Source organism: Watersipora subatra, chromosome 2 (assembly GCF_963576615.1).
Source record: "Watersipora subatra chromosome 2, tzWatSuba1.1, whole genome shotgun sequence".
NCBI classification, from domain to species: domain Eukaryota; kingdom Metazoa; phylum Bryozoa; class Gymnolaemata; order Cheilostomatida; family Watersiporidae; genus Watersipora; species Watersipora subatra.
In genome coordinates this window covers 1,821,812-1,840,344 of record NC_088709.1, presented here as the reverse complement: position 1 = coordinate 1,840,344, position 18,533 = coordinate 1,821,812, and the positions used below count along the sequence as shown (strand labels likewise).

The 18,533-nt window shown below is 38.1% G+C and overlaps 3 protein-coding genes across 4 annotated transcripts in view; 1 reads left to right on the top strand and 2 right to left on the bottom strand.

Annotated features, from left to right (window-relative positions):
* Nucleotides 1-238: 238 nt before the first annotated feature.
* LOC137387598 (uncharacterized) lies at nucleotides 239-5,128 on the bottom strand. Its single transcript, XM_068074065.1, has 2 exons — nucleotides 5,072-5,128; nucleotides 239-2,266 (listed from the first exon to the last, which is right to left on the bottom strand). Exons 1-2 carry the CDS (start codon nucleotides 5,074-5,076, stop codon nucleotides 973-975), a joined length of 1,299 nt encoding a protein of 432 aa, XP_067930166.1. The 5' UTR covers nucleotides 5,077-5,128; the 3' UTR covers nucleotides 239-972.
* A 417-nt stretch (nucleotides 5,129-5,545) lies between these two features.
* Nucleotides 5,546-18,533, top strand: part of LOC137387368 (bile salt-activated lipase-like) — a 37,818-nt gene continuing 24,830 nt past the window's right edge. For both annotated transcript variants that reach the window (XM_068073773.1, XM_068073772.1), the window contains exon 1: nucleotides 5,546-5,624. The gene's annotated coding sequence lies outside the window, so the exon portion shown is untranslated. The remainder of the gene's footprint in view (nucleotides 5,625-18,533) is intronic.
* LOC137387198 (uncharacterized) lies at nucleotides 10,577-10,987 on the bottom strand. The gene has a single exon (XM_068073530.1). The coding sequence runs from the start codon at nucleotides 10,985-10,987 to the stop codon at nucleotides 10,577-10,579; it is 411 nt and encodes a 136-aa protein (XP_067929631.1).

Sequence of the window (18,533 nt, the reverse complement as noted above, 5' to 3'; positions counted from 1 at the left end):
GGCTGTCTGCGTGTCTCTTGTGCATGCTACATACACAAGAGTTAAATTTTGTTGGGATATTTTTCGGATAAATTTATCTGTTGATAAACTGAAAATTATATACACATTCTGTAAGTGAGGGTTTTTCTGCCTCAATAATTGTGTCTTCAGTTCTTAATGATGTTATGAGCTTGGCGAATTACTTATTATGCACGCACATGTATATGTATCATGTTAGCTAGTAACAAATGTATGCCAGACAAGAGAGCTCTATTAGACTAAATCAAACAAGAAAGGAAATCACAAGTGCTGTCTAATGGAACATTTTCTAAACAGAATATTTGGTGAGTTGGGACTATTCTACCATACTATGAACAAAACAATAAAACTGAGCAGAAATACATGAATGAATGAATGAATAAAAGGCACACACAAGCTACAAAGTATTATTATTACAGCAATAGTTCATGTAATTTGAAGCATATACAATCATAGAGGGACCTTTGCTAGCAAACAAGTTACTGCATTTTATTAGTTTGCTGTACAATAATAGAACTAAAGCTCTCATCTCTAAAAATGGCCTAGCAGCAGTATGATCTTTATGTACCTCTAGCAATGGTCTAACAGCAGCATGCTCTCTCCTCGGTAACAATGGTCCAGCAGCGATGTGATCTTCGTGCACCTCTGAGAATGGTCTAGCAGCCGTGTGATATTTATGCATCTTCAGGAATTGTTTGGCAGCAGCGTGATATCTATGCATCTCCAGCAATTGTTTGGCAGCAGCATGATCTACTTGTACCTCTCGCGATTGTCTGGCAGTAGAGTGATATCTGTACTTCTAAGGATGGTCTAAGAGCAGGTATTATTTATGCATTTCTAGCGATTGTCTGGCAGCAGCGCGATCTCTATGTACCTCTAACAGTGGCCTAGCAGCAGTGTGGTCTCTTTGCACCTCTAACAATGTTCTGGCAGCAATGTGGTCTATTTGCACCTCTAAGTAAGCACTTGGCCACGTGTTCCAATAATCTTAATTATTGAGAGCTTCTTTCCTAACGAGCTGCTTATGTGTGGCTGTTGCTTGGCAAATGGAACTTTGTTATGAAGAGCAGTGATGACCTTATCTAGGTGTAGCCTAAATGGTTGCAGTTCATTTAAGAGTTTTGCTGGTTTTAACAAGATTATCTTACCAGACAGGTATCTGCAGATCAGCCATGTGAACTCAGGCCTTCGGCTACAAGCGTCGAGCAGAGTTTGCTTTGATTCTGCCGGAATGTCACAAGCAGTGATACCTTCACGAAACTCTTCATGTATCTTTGCTGCAGTTTCACTATCCCCTTGGTCTAAGGCCAAAAGCAACCTCCCCAATGATGTGTCAGACAACGTTATCGTGACTAACAGGCGGTTGGTGACCAAGGCTGTCGCACGCTGACATATATTCATTGCCCATCCTCCTATCAGGTCTTCTCTGTGATCCCTCAAGTAGGATTCTAGGCAAGGGTTGTTCTTTCCTATTGTTTTTAGAAGATTGTGATAAGATCTACAGTTTTGTTGAAGTTCACTAACAGCATCACAGAATGACTTTATTAGGAGAGAGCCGTTTTCAACATAAGCCTTATAGCTTTCTACCGATGCTCGAAAAACTAGTGTGTCAGATTGGTCAGCAATGAACAGCTCCGTCGCAGAAGGTCTAATAGTTGGCGGTGGAGAGACGCTGCCTTGTAAATTCTCCTCTGCACCACCTCGGCAAGTTTGAATAACGCATAACTTTGGAATGTCTGGATATCGCTTGCTAAGCTTACATATAATATCTCTGCTGATACTTCTTGCAAAACATTTGTCGACCAATCTATGCGTGTCCTCTCCACTACAGCACTGCATTTTGGGTATTCGTTGTCCATTTATGGTTACACCTTTCGCGGCTAACAGAAAGACTCCATTCTCAAAGCCATGAGACAAGAGAAAGAACAGAATAAATTTAGGAGTGGCTCGATCATTTCTGCATACATACTCCATGAAGCTATCAAAACAGGTTAGGTGATTTTTGGGATCAGCTTCAGAGTTTTCAAGATTGAGGCGAATGAGCCATTCAGATTCATCTTGTGGAAAATTCCATGCAAACACTTTTTTTATTCGCTCTTCATCAGCGGCGTATTTGAGTTCGCTCTTCAATCCCCAATCGCATTCGTTCTTTGGTGATAAAGGATGAAAATTTAATTGGTGAGTTTGCTGTCTTACAATCACAAACAGTCCTTTCGCTGATTTGTCTATTGGATACTCAATCTGCATCCTTTGAATCAATAAAATAAGTTAGTATTAGAAAGTATGCGATGCTTATTGCTTGAAATAAACAGGTCAATAGTTTTCCTTTCCTATATAGTGAAGCTAAGTAGCAACAGTATATATTGGAAATATGTTGCAACTAAGAATATTTTTCTAATAAAGCAGAATAACTAATTAACTAGGGATAGTAATGTTGCGATTGCAGTTACTAGGATGTGGATGCTCGTGACACTTTTACATCTGTCTGATTACAACTTATTACTGATTTAAAGAAATGAAAATGCCAAGAAGCCTAATTGGACACCACCCCCAATCAATAACTTAAATTTTAAAATTACCTTTAAATTTGTTCGAATGCGAATACACAGGTGACAAACTATCTATCATTGCCTCACCAATATTTCAGTATTGATTTCGAGATTTTCCCAGTGGAAGCCGTTTGTGTCCAAGTAGAACTGGACTCACATAATAATTCTAGATTAATTATACTTTGCGTATATATTCCACCTATCATGGTAAAAGGCTCGATCGTTCCTTTGAGTGATTTGTTAGATTTTATATTCAAGAGGTTTGCTGGTGACTTTGTGATGATAGTTGGAGATTTTAATTTTCCAGATGTAGATTGGGAGCATATGGCCGTTAGGCCCGGTTCAAATCAAAGAGAAGTACACAAATGTTTTTTAAACTTAGTTTTGTTTTATGGGCTCCACCAATTGGTGACACAGCCGACTCACGTTAGAGGGAATATCTTGGACCTTGTTCTTACTAATAATGAGAAGCTGGTTGACAATCTGAATATTGTTGAGCCTGGCCTGAGTGACCATTTCATGGTGGAGTTACAGCTCCAGTCAGTCCAAAGGTTTTTAAATTTGTACTACCTCAAAAAGGTTTTTAAATTTGTACAAAAAGGCTAATACCCCAGCTGTCATAAAACATCTGGATAATACACTGGTGAAAGTAAAAGATCTAATTAGGGATAATGCAAATATAAATGTGATTTGGAACTGTTTTCAGAGTGATTTACAAATGGCAATTGAAAGGTTTGTTCCCAAATACCAGATCAAAAATTCGAAACCAAATGAGCCTATGTGGTTTAATAAAGAGGCCAAAGCAGCTGTTACGCAACAAAAAAAGATGTATAACAAAGCTAAAAGATCGGGCTTGCCAGAGGACCTTGAAGAGTACAAGATACTCAGACGAACAAACAAAAAGGTTTTCAGAAAAATGGAACATGAGCATTATATTAGAACTCTTTTTGAACCGCTAAGCAAGGGGGACAGTAAGCCTTTTTATTCTTTTTACCGAAGAAAGTGTGGCCGGAGTGGTGGTAGCGGTACGTCAGCTTTTAAGGACAAGTCTTGCTCAGAGACAGCTGAGATTTTTAACACATTTTTCCAAAGCGTATTTTCAAAAACAGACCACAGGCCTACTTTTTATAGTGATGGGGTAGCAAAAAGTCAGATAGTTGTTTCTAAAGATGGTGTCATAGTAATGTTGAAAGGTCTTAAAGATGGCAAAGCTCCGGGCCCAGATGGCTTGACAAAAAACGATCTTAGTATTGATATAAATAATACCGCTGAAATTTTAACACTAATTTTTCAATACTCTTTGGATACTAGAGTTTTGCCAGACATTTGGAAAACTGCAAATATTGTACCAATTTTTAAAAAAGGGAACAAAGAGCTCCCTGGAAATTTTAGACCGGTGTCTTTAACATGTATATCATGCAAACTTTTAGAGCATATTATTCTTAGCAATATAAGCCCAATACTTGAGGAGTTTTTAAGCCCTGACCAACATGGGTTCAGGAGAGGACTCTCCTGTGCTACTCAGCTTGTTTCTACATCAAATGAAATAATGGCGGCTGTTGATAATGAAACATCAGTACATGCAGCAGTCTTGGATTTTTCCAAGGCTTTTGATAAAGTCTCCCATGGTCTGTTAATTGACAAATTGCTTCGTACTACAATTGACAAGTCAATAATCAAATGGATAGAAAATTTTTTGTTTGATCGATTTCAGAGAGTGGTTATCCAAGGAAGTAACTCAAGCTTTTTGGCAGTTACATCCGGAGTCCCCCAGGGTTCTGTTTTGGGCCCTTCACTGTTTTTAGTTTATGTTAATGATATTGGAAGTTCTCTTCAACATTCTTCTATAAGCCTTTTTGCTGATGATGCTCTCTTATACTGTCCAATTACAACGCCTAGTGATACGCTTTTATTTCAGCAAGATCTTTTATCTCTTGAGCGATGGGCTAACACATGGAAAATGGAGTTTAATGTTAAAAAATGCCAGGTAGTTTTGTTTGGCTGGAAGCCACCAATCAACCAAGTTAATTTATCGTATACCCTTTATGGCGTACACTTGGAGATTGTGGAATCTTTTAAATACTTGGGAGTGAATGTCTCTAATGACTTTAAATGGGACATACACATAGATGACATTACCTCTAGAGCATATCAAAGGTTAGGGATGTTGAGGAGAGTATTACACGGAGCACCCAGAAACGTCAAAAAAATTGCATATCTTAGTCTGTGCAGGCCCGTTTTGGAATTCGCTTGCGAGGTATGGGATCCATACCTCATAAAACATGAAACACAACTGGAAAATGTCCAGAGGCGCGCTGTGCGTTTTATTGCGGATCTTAAAGGGGTGGAAAGCGTAACTATGGCCAGAGACAAATTAGGGTTGGAATTGCTTAAGAACAGACGGAAGTCGGCTCGAATGGTTTTACTTATAAAAATTCTCTCCAGCAATGTGCATGAGTCTTTAATCAATAATTTTAACAATATACACAATGACACACACTCACATCATACCAGATCGGTATCCAATGACGTACCTAGGGCTGTTCCAGCCAGCAAAACATTTTATCATAACAGTTTTTTACCGAGAACTTCTCGCGACCTACGAAGAAATTTTTAACGCACTTTTTATAGTCATGATTTTACTTACTTCGAATATTACTTGACTTTTATTGAAAACATTTGAACTAGATCTAGATACGTACATGATGGCCCTTTTTTTCCTCGGGGATCGAGGTCTTAGGGTTCGATTGACCAAGACCAAGATCAGGAATGGATTACACAACAAGCCTTTGTTTAATCTCACATGTATCCACAAACATAGAGGTATCTTCTATATACTGCGTTCAATAATACGTGATCAGCACAATAATCGCTTTACCAAATACTCGAGAGCGAGCCGAGTAAAACATTTTAGACTATACCGAATGCAATGAATGCATTTGTTATAAAGATCTCAGTCCGCAGCTTTCGTATATGAACCTGAGTAGAACATAGAATAATCATTTAATTATAATCTTAAACTCAGATATGAACTGCAGGGCATACGCTTATTTACTGGTAATGAACCTAACCCAATTAGACTTTCGTGTACCATCAAGTAACCTAATCGAAAGAATAATCCAATTGATGATAGTAATGCTTCAATGTCACATCGGTTTCAGTATGTGACAAACAATACTCTTAGGGAATTAAATCAGAAATATCATAACAAAATTTGGAATCCTATAAGTAGTCTTGTTGAAAAAAGTACGGTTGGATCGAAAAACTCTTTAAGGATCTTACATCATAATGTTAAATCACTACATAGAAAATTCTCATTTTTTGAGTCTTAAGCTACATGATTGTTGTGATATCTTTTCAGTTAACGAATCATGGCTTAAACCGTGCATACCTGACTCCTTAGTTGATTTAGCTGGTTTTTCCATAGTTAGATGCGACCGTGAGTCAGAGACAAAATCTAGAGGCGGTGGCACCGCACTTTACGTTCGCTCTAATATTAAATTTAAAATACTTGCACACGTGTGCACTGCCATGTCTAAAGTGTGTGACTCTTCCGTTTGGATTGAGATTTCAGCTGAAAATTCAAAGTCTATTATTGTTGGTAGCTTGTACGTTACACCCGATACAAACAAAACCCAGTTTTTGCTTCAGTTTTCTGCATTGCTATCTTCTCCTTCTATGATAAATAGACCACTGGTGGTTGTAGGAGACGTGAACATTAACTGGAATGTCAAAAGCGATGAAAAATCTCTGCTTCAAAACACTCTAGATGCTCTAGGTTTATCCCAGCACTCGACTTGGGTTACTTATACTAGTTACACTGGTAAAGAGTCTCTTCTAGACCACAGTTATGTTAGTCAAAGTTTAAATGTTGATCTTTTTAAAATACTTACATGTGACCACTCTATATCTGATCCCTATGCGACATTTCTTGTATTAACATATGTCAAAAAAGTCAGATGTGAAAGAAAACTTATTAAGACCAGGGCATATAGTAAATTTGACCCACACATTTTCTATAAAGCTGTAAAAAAACTTCCACTGCTTCAAATAGCAAGGGATAGTACAATATCTCCTAATAGGAAAATGGACCTGTTGGAATCTAATATATACACAATCTTTAACGATCACCTGCCTCTGAGGCAAATCAGAGTTCGCGGGCCAAAGAAAGAATGGCTTAACCAAAATTTGTTACGACTAGTTAATCTGAAAAATCAATACTACAAAAAGGTTTATCAGTCCACGCATATTGTGACCGAAAATCAAATACTACATTATCATAAATTCAAAAACTATGTGCTCTATCAAATAAGGAAAGCTAAAAAAGACTTATTCAAAAAAGGCTTCTGGGAGTGCAACTTCTTTCTACAAATGTTTAAAGCATCTGTCTGGAAAACAAAACTCTTCAGCGAAAATTGAAAGCTTGCTGATTAATGATCAATTGATAGTGTCAGAGGAGGAAATCGCTGATGTTATGAATCATTTCTTTACTGATGTTCCTACTAAACTTAATATAAAAAGGTCTAACCTTCCCATTGCCTCTCATACAGGTTGTAGTACTCGATCTTTTCATTTCACCCCAATCTCTTATGAAAAAATTGTATCTCGCATAAACTTTCTAGATTCGTCTAAAAGTGGTGGTGTAAACCAAATCCCGGCATTTGTCTATAAGAGTATTGTAGATTTAATTGCACTCCCATTGGCAATTGTATTTAATGAGTCACTTGCTAGCAACAGTTTTCCAGACTCTTTAAAAATACCTCTTGTTACTCCAATTTATAAAAAAGGAAAAAAGCAGGACCTGTCCAATTACAGACCGATCTCATCATTGCACATTCTATCTAAAATCTTTGAGTCAATTCTGAAAGACCAACTCATGGAATTTCTTGAGAAAGATAAACTGTCATGTAACCGCCAATTTGGTTCCCGCAAAAATCATTCAAGTGAACAATTTCTGCAAGCTCTTTTGACCGATTGGCGCTCTAAATTAGATAGAAACTCTCCGGTCTACATTACAGCATTCTCTCTAGATGTGAAAAAGGCTTTCGATTCAGTCAACAAACAAGCTACTCATATCCAAACTTAAGGACTATGATATGTCAGACAACGCTACTGAACTAGTTCATTCCTATTTATCTAATCGCATGCAGGTTATGAAAGTTGGTGGCTCTAAGTCATCTATGCTTCCCATTAATAGTAGAATCCCTCAAGGTTCTATACTAGGTCCCATTTTATTTTTACTGGCTGTTAATGATTTTCTTGTCACTCACCCTACATCATTTGCTTATGCAGATGATACCTTGATTTTTAGCATTGGTACGTCTGTTGAAGACTCACTAATGTCATGTTCAGAGTTACTTATACAGGCCTCTCCTCTACATGGCATAGTAATAACCTTTTTCAGCTAAATATAGCTAAATCACAGTTTTGTATTTTCTCTAATAGAAAAATAACAGAACAATAAACTATAAGCATGGCTGGCGACATTCTAAAATCCCAGCCCACCCTTTCTATTTTAGGTGTTACGTTAGACTCCGAGTTGACTTTTGGTCCTCATATTGAAGCTCTTTGTCAAAAAGCGAATAAGTTAGTTTACCTCTCGTCTAAATTCAGAAAATACCTCACTGTAGAGCAAGCTAAGCTGGTATATACATCCATAGTAAGGGCTGTTTTAGAGCATTGTTCTTCCCTCTTCTTAACTATTTCACAAGCAAAATCTACATCTCTTGAAAGAATTCAAAATCGGGCAATACGTATTATGCTTTCAGCTCCAGTTAAGTTCTCAGTAACTTGTGGTCGCCGACTGTTAAATTTACCAACAATTGCTAGCCGTAGGCAGTATTTATTTAAAAAATTTATCCAAAACAAAGTGCAAAAACAAAAAGCCTCAAATTACTTGGTGAAACTAGTCAGTGATATGCACACACACATGTCTTTACGGAGTAGCCATAAAGTTATCAAGCCCTACGCGCGTTCAAACACTGGAAAGAGCTCCTTTCCATTTCAATATCACCTCTTTTTATCTGCCGGTTACTCTGATCCACGGTCTCTTTTAAGCTTTTCTTAATATTGTAATCATTTTCAATACTCGTTCTGTTCAAATGATAATTCTTGAATGCCTATATAAGTGCCTTCATTCCAAATACTCTTGTCTTCTAGTCACCTAGGATTATTTCAGCCTAGTCATTCTGTTCAGGTCTCTTGTGGATTTTAGTATAATATCGTGTTAGTAGTAGTTGGTGTAGTGTAGCATAATTATAGTCTTGGTATCTGTTAGGTGTTGCATATGCTCTTAGTGGTATATGTAGCACATAGTCTTAGTAGCATTGTATTATTGTATTGTTGCATTGAGTTGTATTGTAGCATTGTATTATTGTATTGTTTTGACAATTACGTTGACTGTATGTTTCGTAACATATCTTTCAGTATTGTGTTTTTTTTTTATGTGAGGACAAAAAGTTATTTATTCTGTAAGAGTTTATATACTTGGTTTGCAATCCTCAATAAATATTCATAATAATAATGATTAACCGCCAAAATTTTCTAAAATCTATGAGGGATGAGCTACTGAAATCCAAATCATTCACATATAACTGATAGCTCAAACCCAACATGTAGGAAAGAGATGCCAAACTCGATCGTACAACGGGCCAAAATTGAAAACACACTTTAGGGCGCGGGCCGAACAAGATAACCACACTAAAACGAAATGTTTTTGGAACATAAATATGAACAAAAACAGACAGGAATATTATTCTGAAGCAAACTTGAGCCTTAAATTACTTCTATTTAACTTTTTGCTCTTCATAAAAATATTTTGTGAAAAATAAAATTCGAATTCCTTTGCTCCTATGTCAATGTATCTAAAAAATAAACTTAAATATCCCAAAAAAGATTTTGCTCTCTTTAAAAGTATATCTTGTTGAAATTATACAAGTTAGAAATATGGGCATGCTACAAAACCTGGAAATATATATAAAATGTGCGCTTTTCAGCAATAACAATTCAAATCATTCAGTTTTATTTGCTCTTATGACGCTGGTCTGATTATATGCTCTGACCGAAGCCAGCTTCCTTGCATCCTTTTTGGTAACAAACTCGTGTTCGTTTAGTGTTAAGTCCTGTGTTATGGAGATTCTCAAGATAGACAGCAGGTGTTCATCAGGCTAACGACTATTTTCGTAATATCTTGTAATAACTAGACCTAATGGACACGAGAAGTATGCGGCAAGGCAGCTGGAGCGTTACATTACGGGATCTACAGTTCTGTGTAGCATTTTTATCATCGCTGCATATCTATGGACCATGAACAGCGATAAGGTAACCAGTTTGCGGCCAAATAAGATTAGAAAGCGAGCCAGATGTGGCCCGCGGGTCGTGAGTTTGACACATGTGATGTAGGACATCCAAAAGCACACCTGCTTTGTGGTGACATATGGAACATATTAACACAATAGGAACATGTTGATTGTGGATGTGTTGGATTAATAAATAATTCAGAACATTTGCTTGTGAGTATTATGCACAACACTGAAAAAAGCCTTGTCCCGGAAGTTGGTCTGTTTTAATGACACCTTGTAATAAAAAAATCATCAACTGATATATAAACACCCCCTTGGTTAAACAAGCTATAGCACCATATAGCTTGGAAACATAAAATACAAAATATGGGTTACACAACATTGACTAAAGATGCATAAAATACAGGTAATTTAACCACAAGAAGTGTAACTTGAGTCCTTGGTTACTTGAGAAATAATTAATGTCGCTAGCTTAAGTGCATTGTTAACGACATTGCAGCAGATGGAGGTAAGTGTTATTTTGTCATGTCATATAGCTCTGTTAGATAAGGTGGAGGTTCGTGTACTCTGCAAGATTGACGAACAGTTATAGGTGTATTGAAGGTGACTTCACTATTAGAGTTGTCATTCACTCTGCCAGTGCTTCATCAGAGCTTTGTTCATTTTGGGTATCTATGGGTATCTCAGATGTACTCTCAGCTGATGGCCTTAGTTGTTCACGATTCCTGCAAGGAACATTTCCATTGCCCATTGTTTCAATGTTCCTTCTGTTACAGGTGTTAGTGTCATACATCTCTGACCGAACATCTTTTGAGATGGGCTTGTTAGATAGCCTTGCTTTGGAGTGTTTCCTATATCCAGAATAGCTGTTGTTATGTCAGATCTGTCTTCTTTGCATTTTGCCATGACTGTCTTAGCCGCCTTTACAGCACTTTCAGCCTTGCTGTTTGCATTATGGTGATGAGGCGATGACGTGGAGTGCTCAAAATCACATTTGGTTTTGAAGACCTGAAATTCATTTGCTAAGAAACGACGATCTGCATCTGTGACAACATATCGGGGTATTCCAAACCTCATGAAGTGGCGCTTCAGCTTCTCTATAATGCTGCATGTCCTCATGCTATGCATAAAGTCAACCTCCAACCAATTGCTTTAGTAATCTACTGTTATCAGGTAGTCATTTCCATTCCATTGAAACAAGTATATGCCAACTCTCTGCCATGGCCCTTCTGTGCGTGTAGGCATTAGTGGTTCCATTTGTTAGGCTCTTGAGTATGTATTACACGCTATACACTTTCTAACCAAGTGTTCTATATCTGTCTCCATCTGAGGTCAGTATACTGCTTCTCGTGCTTGTCGCAGAATGCTATCTACCCCTAGATGTGAGCTATGTAGGTTGGCCAGGACACTCTGTCGCAGTGAATGAGGATCTATCAAACGCTCACCCTTGAATAACAGCCCCTCTGATACAGATACATGTAGCTCATCTCTCATTGAGTAGAACTGTCGGGTTCAGCTCGGTGTATCTTGTTTGCTCGCTGGCCAACCAACTTCAACCATCTTTGTTAACTGGACCATCACTGGATCCTGTAGTGTTGCCACTCTGAATTCATTAAGCCGTTCATTTGATGCTGCCAGATGTACCACGCTGTTGACTCTCGAAAATATGTCTAGATGCTGAAGACGTTTCGTTAAGGTATGCTCGAGATAGCATATCGGCTATGTGTAGCTGGCTTCCCCTTTTATGTTCCAGGATAATGCCGTATTGTAAAAGCCTCAGCATCATAGTTTGAAGTCTCTTTGGGGCCATTGCCAATAGTTTCTTGAGGATTGTCCCCAAAGGCGTGTGATCAGATCGAACGTTTGTAAGCCTTCCATGCATGTATTAGTGGAATTTTTCCATTGCAAAAACTACAGCTAAGCACTCTTTTTCTATTTGTGCAGTGTTGTTCACTGTTTGTTAGAGCTCTACTTGCATAAGCTAGTGGCCTATTTTCCTGCATGATCAATGCTCCTAATCCTTTGCTAGATGCATGAAATTCAACCACCAGTGATAATTTAGGGTCATAAGAGGCTAGTATCGGCGCTTGTGACACCAGCTTCTTCAGTTCAGCCATAGCAGCCTCATGTTCAGGCTTCCACTCCCATGACTCCTATGAGGTTTGAAGCCTCTAGTGGTTCTGCAACCATGTATAAATTTTGTAAAAACTTTAATAAATAGCCAGTGCTGCCCAATATGCGCTGAATATTCTCCTGATCAGTAGGGTTTTTCATGTCCACAATGGCCTCTACCTTATGTGGATCAGGTTTCAGGCCCTCCCAGGTCACTAGGGATCTCCATATGCACTTGTCCCAATTCAATTTTATGCCAGTCTCTTGATATCTTTTAATAAGTGCATCAAGTTTTTAGTCGTATTCTGATACATCAGCTCCAAATATCATCTGCCACACAGACTTCTTTTAGACCCTCCAAGCATTGTTGCAGTTTTTGACAAAGATTTCTGAGCTGACCTTTAGACCATATGGCAACCTCTTAAATCTAAATCGGCCAAATGGAGTTGTCATTGTTGTCAGCTTGCTACTTTCTTTGTTGAGTGTTACATGCCAATATCCTTTGGAAAGGTCTACCTCTGAAAATGCTTTGGCACGGTTTAGCTCAGGCAGAATGTCATCTGAGTTAGGTGTAAGATAGCTCTCTCATATCAAAGCTTTGCTGAGAGGTTGTAGATTGATACGAATTTGCCATTTTTCTCTGTTTCCACAGCCATCTGAGAGCATCGCTCAGTGGCCTCTTTCACTGGCTTCAGCACTCCTTTATTTACCATGTCATCTAGACCCTTCTTCACCTTTTCATGAAGAGCAATTGGGACCCTACGAGGTGCGCATAGTCCAAGTTCAACACTATTGTCTAGATGTAGCTTCACATCCCCCTCCATTTTTCCCAAACTCCGTCAAATATGTCAATAGCATTTACCTCTTGTATATGTTCAGAGTTTAGAGTGAGTAGCTGCATTCTTTTTATGTCTGCTCTACTCAAAACAGGTGTTAGGTCCTCGTTTGTCACAATAAAACGTATCAGATATCCTTACCCATTTGCTGGGTTACTTATATGTAACTTGATTTCACCAGCAACCACACCAATGTTACCATTATAAACCTTCAATCTTGTCCCAATTGTTTGCATAGGTTTACTTGTGTGAGCCATTCCTAATCAATCTCTTAGGAATGGCTGAGACTATAGCTCTGCAATCTACTTAAAACTTTGTAGTTTCATGTTGTGCCTCTATCTTCATAGCAGCATATAGTGGTCTACCATTGCTTGAGTTCAACTGAAATACCCATAGATATAATAAACCCTAGATATGCGAATAATGAAAATAAGTGAGGCATATAAATAGCTTGAAACAACGTCATGGTGATGTGTAGAGGGAATCATTGATCTATGAATTCCTATTGACTTAACACCTAAAACTGCACAATTTTGCCATAGTTTGTGCATCTGAGACTGCACATTTTATTGAAAATACCATAGATATATAAACCTAGATTGGCCAATAGGGAAATAGCCTGTCAGGCTTAAATAGCATGACGTAACGTCATTGTATTGTACCTCATGCTTGACTGCACTGCTGTTAACAATGGAGCTAATCAGGAGAAGGTGACAAAATTACATTTATTTTCACATAAAAACCTTCTTGGATACATAATCCAGTAAACTAAAGCAGTTGTGTGATAGTATCTGATAACCACCATAGATTAAAACTATAAAAGCTATGAAATGTTGCACACAAATAATGAGCCATCAGGGCTTTATTTGCCACCCTCTCCTATCCCCATTCTCTCTTTTCCCCTTCTCCAAAGAAGAAGTGAGAAGGGGAAAAGAGAGAAAGGGGAAAAGAGAGGGGGGCAAATAGCCCACCCACCCGAAGCGCCAGACCCTGGCTAGGTGAATAGACTAATATCATGCTGAACTAAACATGACTAAATATGATGAGCCTGTTAAGTTTTGATCTGATCAGGGAAATGGACTCAATGGCTTTCTTAGCTAGAGCTGGAACGAGACCAAGGAATGCAGGGTCAGACCAGACTCAGGGTCAGCAATGAGGGCCAAGATCGGGTCGGACCGGGTCAGCACACGCGATTTTTTATTCATTTAAGGTTAAGAGATAGTTCTATTACAGCCTAATGTTGTTACACCAATAAACTATGATAAAAGAAACCATTATCACACCAGTCATTATATTTTGTGGCTTGGTTTATAGATGCAATCTACAATTTATGGCTAGACATTGGTGGATCAATGCTATTCAATGGGTGATAGATTAATGGCATGATTTGGCTAGTGTTTTTATTACAGATTTTATTTTCAACTGCTATTATAATCAACAAGAGATTAGTTAAGAAATACTTTACAAATATAGAAATAGATAACCCAGCATAGTGAAAAGCAAAAATCCATCACATCCCTAAAACTTCCGGTATCAGTGAAAGAAACTAAAAATAAAATAAATTGGTTGGATTGAAGGTTCTTAGACGCGCTTTTAAGTTCTTCAGGATGCCGTCGTTGTAAATGCCTCAATAGTATTGAGGTGGACCCTTCTTTGTAGCTTAAAGGTTGACTTGCAACAAAATTCACATTACAGTTATTTGGTATCAAAAGATTCACCATATCTTACTCTGTTGTGTTGTAGGTGCCAAATACGTGAAAATGTGATTACAAGCTCTTAAAAGCTCAAAAACGAAAAGCCGCCGTAGATTGGAATCTGTTTATTTATCTGACGTAGTCATTACAGTTTGGTTATCATCTTGTCATGTGATGTTCTCACGTGAATTGAAAAGCCAATAAAAAGCTCAATATAAAACTTATTGTAGCACTAGTTTATGACGAACACTTCGGGTTTTACCGAATACCCTGTATCAAATATAGATGCTTGCTACTTTACAGTTTTGTTTCGGCATTATTCAATCGTCAAGTCGTAATCTGATCACGTGACCCAATACTTCAAAAATAATGTTTGCAGCACTTTTCGATTATCGCAGGTGACCAACAGGCTCGTCATAATTATTAGACAATGATATGTACTCCTTCGAGCTAAGGTTAAAAAGTTTAACGATTTTTTTACGTTAAATTATAAGATATCACTGCTAAAAGTGACAGCATTACAATGACGATAAAACAGATGCGTAAGAACAATAGATATGGTTTTATTGAATGTGTGAAGTACATTTGTGAAAATATTTCGACGAATGAGGTTGCATGAAACTGTAAATAGAAACCATCCTGTAACAACTATGGCCCATTTGAGCCATTTTGGAAAGCGAATCCAAACTACGGCGGTCTCGTGTGGCTGCAATTAGCTGTTCGTTTTTTAGCTTTTAAAAGCTTGTAATCACATTCCCATATATTTCACATCTACAACAGAACAGAGTAAGACATGGTGAATCTTATGATACCAAATAACAGTAATGTGATTTTTGTTGCAAGTCAACCTTTAACTTGCTTTTGCATATTGTACAAATAACTTGGTATTTTCCTTTCGTGACTGGCTTCTTCATGAACTCCCAGACCACCGACATGTTGATTATTTCTTGCCGAAAAACGTTGTGAAACCTATAGTCCAAAGATTATTGTCGCAGACATAAAAATATAGTCTTGACTCACCTTGTTTTATTTCGCCTGGTCCTTCCGCTCTAAGACTATACGCGACTCAATTTCAATCGCGCTTAAAAAGCGATATACAACCGCTGTTGTTTAGCCATAAACCTACCGGTGTCTTTGTATAGGAAGACCTGAGGGTCGGGTGGCCCGACCGGGCACCTCTGACCCGGTGGGTCAAGACCAGACAAGCTACCCGTGACAGCTCTATTCTTAGCTTCATAATGCGCCCTAATCGAAATATATCTCTTTGCTATCTCACGAGCTAGGCTACTAGCTTGATGATTACACTTAAACAATAGCATGATGTTGAATCTCGGCCACTTCTCTATGGTGGCAATTAGTGCTAGCCTGGGAAAGTTTTTCACCAATCCAGCACTACTAAGCAACACTCTCGTCGCTTTCTCACTGTGGTTGCAAACCTCAATCGCCACAGGCGAAGACAAAGTCAAGCCATCATGATTCTTAACTATGATTAGGGAATTCGTTGCTTGGTTTACATCATAGTTGGTAACATCCACGATGCTAGTGAAACAATCATTACACTTCAGCTTTGATGACCTAGCCAGCTACATAGCCAGCTGTAAAATAATCATTTTGTCTCATTTTTGACTTAAGACATACTTGCATACTCATCATATTTAGTCATGTTTAGTTCAGCATGATATTAGACTATTTACTTAGCCAGGGTCTGGCTCTTTGAGTGGGTGGGTTATTTGCCCCCCCTCTCCTTTCTCCCTTCTTTCTTTTCCCCTTCTCACTTCTTCTTTGGAGAAGGGGAAAAGAGAGAATGGGGATAAGAGAGGGTGGCAAATAAAGCCCTGATGGCTCATGATTTTTGTGCAGCAATTCATAGCTTTTTAGTTTTAATCTATGGTGGTTATCAGATATTATCACACAATTGCTTTAGTTTACTGGATTATGTATCCAAGAAGGTTTTTATGTGAAAATAAATGTGATTTTGTCACCTTCTCCTGATTAGCTCCATTGTTAACAACAGTGCAGTCAAGCATGAGGTACAATACAATGACGTTATGTCATGCTATTTAAGTCTGACAAGGCAACCGATTGGAATAGCTATTATTGGCCAATCTAAGTTTATATATCTATGGAAAATACATAAAACTGACTTTGGATGAGAAAGGCAAGAATCTTACACTCATGGTAATAAATAATACCAATGATTTAGAAGCTACTATATCATTGATAATACAAAAAGTGACCAAATAGAAATTAAGCTAATAACAAACTAATGAATCAAATGAGATTTAGAAGCAGTTAAGCTGGATCACTGTATTAAACACCCATTAGACATGACTGTGAATAACTAAACGAGATAGTTTTTGTTTAAGGCTGGCTGAACTAGATTCTTGCTTTGAAGAGGCATATACATGTAGTGTGTTCTGATTTTAATATAGCGATTTAATATTGTTTTGCGTAGATTGGTGGCATGCACTGTGCATGTGAAACCTTGATTGAGGTTATGTAATGAGACATGTTAGTGTCTGTAATGTTACTTGTTTAATCACTCTCTGTGTGATACCATAGCTCTCCGTGTGTGAACGTATAAGCACTTTTCTGCAGCAATAAATATTCGACCTATCAATGGGTTTGGCGTCACCAATCCTCCTCTGTTTTTAACTGAGAATAGGGTTATGTCAGACTGACATAGGGTACTGACAGATATCTACCGCTGGTTTGGTGATGTTAATGGTTAGAAAAAATTCCTCATCACCAAACTCCTCATCTTCACCTTCCTCAGCGTTTGTCTCTTCCTTCTTCTTTCTAGCCAGAGAATGTAGGAGTTGGCCAGTTTTTTTAGCCCTGCTCTCGTCCAAATCATACAGTTAGCGTTGTGACTTGGTGTGATATCTGCTTTTATGAGCAGTGCTCAAAGTGCAGATCTAAAGCACTGCACATCCGGGTTATTGTTATAGCCACTCTTAGATTGTATCTTGGAAAACAGAGTCTCAATGTGATCCTGGTTGATCTTAAAGGTTTGGAAGTAGTTGATGTGAGAGTAGTTGCTGAAAAGATATTGAGCAATGCCATGCCTGGTGTGTTGTAGTCTCCTCTGATGACATTTCACCAAAATTATGGTCTTATTGTTATTTCTATGACTTGAAAACTAGTATGACAAGCATGCTTTCAGTACTAAACTCATTGCTCAACTGAATGCTCTGATGCTGTGATGCATATCACTGTGACATAACTTCGTGAAAACAATAGCCAATTATATGCCTCACTTTTGCTCTATTGTAATGATAGCTATTCGCCAATCTAGGGTTTGTTATATCTATGGAAATACCTCATGATAGCCATTGTTGCTGTTGGTGTCATGATCAGCATCTTGTGCTGTCACCATGTTTTCTACCTTAGACTTGCATACGTTTGCAAAGTGATTTTGGCGTTTACACAAATTACACGTTTTTCCATATGCAAAACACTTCCCCTTCACATGTGACGAGCCATGGTATCTACTGTATGTTATGAAGTTCTCTGCCCTGTTTGGGTTTTGTGATGCTCGATTTTGATAAGTAGAGCTGTTAGCTCCCTTGTACTCCTAAGTTACTCGATTAACCTCACTAGTCATAGAATTTTCAGGTATCACCTGAATTTGTGACTTTGCAGCTTCATAATCCTACAAGTATCTATGCATTGCGTCAGTGTAAGATCTTTAGTTCTTAATAGCTGTTGTCTAGCTTGCTCATCAGTAATACCTAGCACTATCGTATCCCTTAGTAGTGAGTCCTTCAAGCAGTTGCAAAAGTTACAGTTGCCTGCTAGCTCTCTGAGAGCAATGATATAAGTTTCCATTGACTCACCCTCTTTTTGACTCCACACGTTAAACATATCTTTCAAAAGTCTCAGTTCTATCACCCTTAATCTTAGCTTCAATAGTGTCCAGGACATTTTTCACCTTTACTGTCGCTGGTGCCTTACACCTGCCATACAGTTCAATCCCATCCGACCCCCATGTGCTCATAAGAACAGCAACACGGTAAGCAT

Excerpts from the sequence above, each read along its gene's own strand:
- LOC137387198 (XM_068073530.1), bottom strand. The coding sequence starts at position 10,987 with ATGAGGACATGCAGCATTATAGAGAAGCTGAAGCGCCACTTCATGAGG.